The sequence below is a fragment of the Geospiza fortis genome, unplaced genomic scaffold (genome assembly GCF_000277835.1).
Source record: "Geospiza fortis unplaced genomic scaffold, GeoFor_1.0 scaffold392, whole genome shotgun sequence".
Classification (NCBI taxonomy): Eukaryota; Metazoa; Chordata; class Aves; order Passeriformes; family Thraupidae; genus Geospiza; species Geospiza fortis.
Genome location: NW_005054541.1, coordinates 550,946 through 557,519, shown reverse-complemented (window position 1 = coordinate 557,519; position 6,574 = coordinate 550,946). Strand labels below are relative to the sequence as shown.

The 6,574-nt window shown below is 50.8% G+C and overlaps 1 protein-coding gene across 1 annotated transcript in view; it reads left to right on the top strand.

The window, feature by feature from the left end:
* Nucleotides 1–6,566, top strand: part of EI24 (EI24 autophagy associated transmembrane protein) — a 7,078-nt gene extending 512 nt beyond the window's left edge. Inside the window, exons 2-10 of the mRNA XM_005431669.3 lie at nt 1,260–1,405; nt 2,583–2,643; nt 3,678–3,744; nt 4,147–4,271; nt 4,503–4,622; nt 4,701–4,812; nt 5,572–5,683; nt 5,786–5,860; nt 5,988–6,566. Of these exons, the coding sequence (XP_005431726.2) occupies nt 1,260–1,405; nt 2,583–2,643; nt 3,678–3,744; nt 4,147–4,271; nt 4,503–4,622; nt 4,701–4,812; nt 5,572–5,683; nt 5,786–5,860; nt 5,988–6,159 (990 nt within the window). The 3' untranslated portion in view covers nt 6,160–6,566. The remainder of the gene's footprint in view (nt 1–1,259; nt 1,406–2,582; nt 2,644–3,677; nt 3,745–4,146; nt 4,272–4,502; nt 4,623–4,700; nt 4,813–5,571; nt 5,684–5,785; nt 5,861–5,987) is intronic.
* Nucleotides 6,567–6,574: the final 8 nt, after the last annotated feature.

Here is a 6,574-nt window from a genome sequence, read left to right as displayed (position 1 = left end):
AGATTTTCTTTGGGCTAAAATTAATGAAAAATCTTAATAATATTAATTATCAAAACCAATATATAATAACATACAAAGTTTATAATATATTTTAATATAGAATGTGTAATATTGTGTATAATTTGATACTAATAACAACAACAATAATAAATGAATGTCTGTGACCACAGCAGCTCTGTCCCAGCAATAAGGTCTGTGTCACCTCACTGCTCCCACCCTGTCTTCCATCATCCAGGGTTAAATACAGGCTAAAAGCCTCTCTTGCTGTGTCACTGAGCCATAACTCTGTGCTCAGAAATAACTCTGTTTGGAAAACAGACAAAGGTTTGATCAAAGCCCTGTGGCCAGGACCTAAAAGCAGGAGTTGTGTCATTTCCCAGGGCTCCTACACCATCAGCTGGAAGAGCTGCCTGGGCCAGGGCCCAGCTCTGCTGTTTCAGACATGAATTTGGGAGTGGAATTTATCCTCTTTGGCAAGAACTCCATGAACCCAACCAGGGTGGTGACACCATCCTGGCTCATCCTTAGGATCTTTATTTTAAAGGCAAATGGTGATGACCATGGATATGGGATCACCTGGAGCTGGGAATAATTGGACAGGATCCCAGAGTGGTTTGGGTTGGAAGGGACCTTTAAGGGCAGGGGCACCTTCCGCTATCCCAGGGTGCTCCCAGCCCCATCCAGCCTGGCCTTGGGCACTCCCAGGGATGGGACAGCCACAGCCTCTCTGGACAAGCCAAGTCCTAGGAGACAGCTCTGCAAATCTTCCAAACATGGAGTAAGGGAAAACTCCTGGGCACTCTTATTAACAGGCATGGATGTGGCTGGTGGGAGGAAGTTTCTGGGGTGAGGACAGATGCTTTTATTTGTGAAGGTATAAGCATCAAACTCATAGCGTACACTGAGAGTTCACACATCCCAAAGATGAATGTAATTCCATTTTATTGGCCTCAGAAAGCTGGCAGGGGATGAGGGGCTTCCTGCCAGCCAAGGCTGGGAGACATTGGACTCTGATTTTTTGCCAGGGTTTTAAATAGTGCAGGTTGGAAGAGAATTGCACCTTTACAGACAAAATTACTGGTGGTCACAGAGATGCTGGAACGTGCAGTGATTTGGGTCACGGGGCCATGGAACAGAGGTGGTGTTGCTGCTCCAGCTGGGCCCAGGCAGCCAGGGAGTGAGGCCAGCCGTGGCACCAGGAGGGTTTGGATGGCCTGGCTCAGCCACATGCCATTGCTCCTCTCTCCTCGTGTCCACAGGGAATTAAGGACTCCATCTGGGGCATCTGCACCATCTCCAAGCTGGATGCCCGGATCCAGCAGAAAAGGGAAGAGCAGAGGCGGAGGAGAGCCAACAGTGCACTCGCCCAGAGGAGGTTTCACATGGAAGAGAAGAAGCAAGAGAAGTGAGTATGGGGTGTGGCTGCTCAGAAATGGGGTAATTCCCTTCTCCTCTGGTAAGCAGAGCCAATAAATGGGAAACACCCTTTTGCACTGTGTCATGGAGCTGGAGCTGTTACCAGGAGATAAGGAGTCAGACCTTTTATGTTGTTTGATAATCAGTTTGAATTACCACTGAAAGAACGTGGATTTATGGGTTTCTTTTCCTCCTGAATCCTCCTGCTGTCTCAGATCCATTGTTGCTGCTGGTAATTGTGGGATCAGGGAAGAAACAGCAGCTTGGATCCAGTGTCACATGAGTGTCTCTTTTCCTCAGCCGTGCTGCGTTTTGTGGAGTTTGGAGCTGCAGAACCTCAGTGGCTCTGGAAATGCCAGAATTATCCCCATGCAGGAGCAAACAGCATCTGTTCCCATGTCTGACTCCCTGACCATGCCAGGATGTCTCTGCTGCCCTGATGGCACTGGGCTGGCACCTCACACAGTGGTTTTGGGCAGTAATGCACATTCTGAGACATATTTACCAATTATCATGGCTGAAAAGTGAAAGAAAAGTCTCCCATGATCCCAGTACTCCTCAGGGGTCTCTGCAGCTTCACATCTGGGCTGCCTCTGAGGAAAAATATGACTTTTTTGTTGTTGTTGATATAAATAGCTGAATTTTGGTGGTTTTCTTTATAGCAAAATCATTCTGGTGTCAAGAGCTGACTGGGAAAGTGCTGCAGAGTCCCACAGAGCTGCTCTTGCATGTCCAAATAGAGACACCAAAACCATCCTGAGCTGAAACAGCCTCTTCTGAGACCAAAAAATGCCCAAAATTTCCCAGTTTTATTGTGGCAAGAGTTTGGGGAGAGCAAAGCCTGAGATCTACAATATGGGCTTAAAAATCTGGAAGAAAGCTTTCCTTTTCTGCTGTTTCAGTGCAGATTTTGGGAATTAATAAAGGTTGAAAGAGTCTCCCTGATGTAAGTCTTGTAGAGACTGCCCTGGCTGAGACATGGTGTGAATCTGTGCAGGGATTCCTTCCAGGATTTCTGGGTTTGGATAAAATCAGGGGCACAATTGGTGTGGAGCTGGTTCTTGGTGACTTTTCCCAGGTGTCCAAACCGTGGGGTAGAAGCAGTTGGCACTTGTGAGGGAGCATTTGTCCAGGTGCTGGGACATTAACATTCCTCTCTCCCACAGTGAACCCCGGATAGTGAGCCGCATATTTCAGTGCTGTGCCTGGAATGGAGGTGTCTTCTGGGTATGTGGAGATTTTTCTTATTTATTACAGTTTTTATTTTAAAACTCCTGTGAAAACCCATGTACTGCTCCAGCCCTCATAGGCTGTGGGTAGTGAGCCATGAGCATGGCAGCAGGAAATGCTGGGAAACCACCATATTCCCATCCCTGTGCTGTGTTTTAAGGGATTCACTATGGGACACAGGACCACAGACTTATTCAAGAGACCCACACATGAAACCCAAGCTGCTTTTCCAAGTCTTTGAGACTACCCTCCTCCTGAGCATTCAATTCCTGCTTTGCTGCAGCCTAGGATACTGTTTTGCCAATTGGATATTGACATCTTAAAGACATTTCCTCAGCTCTGACTTGCTATGCCTGGTTCATAGGGCTGATCCTTAATGGAGCCAACACTTCATAAATCAAATAACCAAATAAATGGCTTAATTTTTTCATTACACTGGTGCAGAGTGTGAGGGATGTGTGATGGTGTTCGCAGGGGTCCCAGGATGAGGGAAGAGACGAGGATCTGACTCCATGTTTCAGAAGGCTTGATTTATTAGTTTATGATATATATTATATTACAACTATACTAAAAGAATAGAAGAAAGGATTTCATCAGAAGGCTAGCTAAGAATAGAAGAAGAATGATAACAGAGGCTTGTGACAGACCGAGACAGTCTGGACAGCTGGGCTGTGATTGGCCATTAATTAGAAACAACCACATGAGATCAATCACAGATCCACCTGTTGCATTCCACAGCAGCAGATAACCATTGTTTACATTTTGTTCCTGAAGCCTCTCAGCTTCTCAGGAGAAAAAATCCTAAGGAAAGGATTTTTCAGAAAATATCATGGCTATAGGGATGGGCATGGAAATGTTAAAGTGTTCAGCTGTAGATTGTGGCTGTATTTAAACAGAAATCCTTGCTCCTCTCTATTTGTGGATTGCTGGGGGAGGAGAGGCACGTGTGCCTTTGGATCTGTAGCCACCACAGGAGCACAAAGTGCCTGTGCAGTGCCTCACTGAGGGCCCTTGTTTGTTTTTCCCTGCAGCTTAGTCTCTTCTTGTTCTACCGAGTGTTCATCCCCGTCCTTCAGTCGGTCACGGCGCAGATCATCGGTGGGTGCCTTTCCCTTTGGGGGTCCCAGGCTGCTCTGCAGTCCATGGGATGGATGAGTTCAGGGTCTTTGTCCCATTGAGCTGTTCCTCACACCTCTGTCTCCTTGTGTTGTTTTCCTCTTCTTCCCAGTACCCACCAATCCCATCATTAATTGTCCAGTGGAAAATCAGGGGTGGATCACCCTCCTGTGCACGTCAGGGATCCAGCCCAGGGGTCTTGCCATTTCAAACACCTTTGTCTGTGTGGTTTTGTATTTCAATAAAAATCAAGTGGGTGGAAATGTGCTTTTAAAGACATCAGAGAACTAGAGTCAGGAGAAACTCCCTGATGGCTGTGCCAGGAAGCATTTGGAGGTTCCTACACCAGTTCCTCACATGTGTCTCTCTGTCTCCCTTCCAAAGGTGACCCTTCCTTACATGGAGACGTCTGGTCCTGGCTGGAGTTCATCCTCACCTCCATTTTCAGCGCTCTCTGGGTCCTGCCCCTCTTTGTGCTCAGTAAGGTGGTCAATGCCATCTGGTTTCAGGTGAGTGGCAGGAACTTGGGCCCTGCCTTGAGCAAACAGGGGGCGTTTCCCCACTGGGTGGGGCTTGATCAGGTGGTGTGGGAGCACAGGATGAAATCTTGCCCCAAAACAGGCTCTGGGCATATTCATAGTGGGCAAAAGCAGCTGAGGAGCATCACCCTGGGTTTAGTTTCCCTGAAACCCCCATTGCTCTGGAGTTCATTTGCCTGAAGCCCCTGTCTGTGCTGGCAGGACATTGCAGACCTGGCGTTCGAAGTGTCGGGCAGGAAGCCTCACCCCTTCCCCAGCGTCAGCAAAATCATCGCTGACATGTTGTTCAACCTCCTGCTGCAGGCACTTTTCCTCATCCAGGTGAGACAGCAACCACCCCACAGGTCAAGTGCTGCCCTCCCCCAAATCTGAGCATCCCTCTCTCCTTTTCTGTGCCAGGGAATGATCGTGAGCCTGTTCCCCATCGACCTCATTGGGCAGCTGATCAGCCTCCTGCACATGTCACTGCTCTACTCGCTCTACTGCTTCGAGTACCGCTGGTTCAACAAAGGTGAGGGAGGCTCCTGCATGGAAAGGGGGAGTTTGCCTGGATTGAGCATTTCTCTACTGAAGGAGCATCCAATTCGGGTGTCAGAGGCTGATCTTCTATCAGTTTTTACATGGGATGAAGGGTAAATGTGGGCCAGCAGAGTGCTCATGTGGTAAGAAGGCCAGTGGTACCTGGCCTGTACCAGCCCCAGTGTGGGCACAGCCCCAGGGCATTGCCTGTGCCCTGTGCTGGGCACTGATGAGGCCTCGAGTGCTGTGTCCAGTTCTGGGCCCCTCAGGACAAGAAGGACATTGAGGGGCTGGAGCATGTCCAGAGCTGGGGAAGAGTCTGGAGCAGCTGGGGGAGCTCAGCCTGGAGAAAAGGAGGCTCAGTGGGGTTACTCTGGCTCTGCACAACTCCCTGACAGGAGGGAGCAGCCGGAGGGGTTGGGCTCTGCTCCCACAGAAAAGGTGACAGGATGAGAGGACATGGCTTCAGGCTGTGCTGGGGAGGTTCAGGCTGGACATCAGGGTGAATTTCTTCACTGAAAGGGTGGTCAGGCATTGGAAGGGGCTGCCCAGGGAGGTGGTGTAGTCCCCATCCCTGGAGTTGTTCAGGAGGTGACTGGATGTGGCATTCAGTGCTCTGGTATGTGGACAAGGTGAGGATTGGTCAAAGGAGATGACTGGAGGTCTTCTCCAGCCTAAATGGTTCTGTGATTCTGCAGTGAGGGTGTCTCCTCCCCAAGGGTTCATTTCCACGGGATTCTCCTCTTGGCAGGAATTGAAATGCACCAACGGTTGTCCAACATCGAGAGGAACTGGCCCTACTACTTCGGCTTTGGCTTGCCTCTGGCATTTCTCACAGCCATGCAGTCCTCCTACATCATCAGGTGAGAAAGCCACTCTGGCCCCTCCTCCTCCTCCTGACACCCACCGAGGGCCCCTTCTTTTGTTTTGTTTTGTTTTATTTTGTTTTGTTTTTTCCCTTGCAGCGGTTGCCTCTTCTCCATCCTTTTCCCTCTCTTCATCATCAGCGCCAACGAAGCCAGGACCCCCGGCAAAACCTAGTGAGTATCCTTCAGTGCCACCCACCCACTGACCCCTGTCCAGCACCCCCAGCTTCCCCCGGTGCTCCCCAAAACCCTCCAGGGGTGCTCCTGGCATCCAGAGCTGATGGACTCTCTTCCCTTTCAGCCACTTCCAGCTCCGTCTCTTCTCCTTGGTGGTTTTCCTCAGCAACAGACTCTTCCACAAGACCGTTTACCTTCAGTCCGCCCTGAGCGGTGCTTCCTCCTCCCCCTCCTCCTCCTCCTCCTCCTCCTCCTCGCCCTCTCCTGCCAAACACGCGGCTGCTCCGGGGCACTGAGCTGCCCCCAGAGCCCGGGGAGGGGGGACCCCACGGGCTTCTCTGCGCCCCCGATCTCCAGGGACGGGCAGGACCCAGCCTGACGAGGTGTCACTGTCAGTTCTGTGTCTCCCCCTGGAAATTTTTTTGGGGGAAAAGTCTGGGTTTTTAACACCTTTGTGAGTTTCCAGGAGCCGGGTTGTGCCCTGCGCTTGTTTTATAGTGGACTCTTTTGTACGCCTTTCCCGTGCCATGTCCCCGCTCGGGCCGTGGGTCGCAAGCCCGTCACCCGTGTTGCCGTTGTGTCCCTCCCGTGTCTCCCCCGTGTCCCCGTGCCCCTCGTCCCCCTTCCCGCTCCCTCCATCTCCCCTAACTCAGGTCGTGGGAGGGGGGCGGGCATTTCCGGGAGCTCCCGCTGCCGTCGAGCACAGCGTGC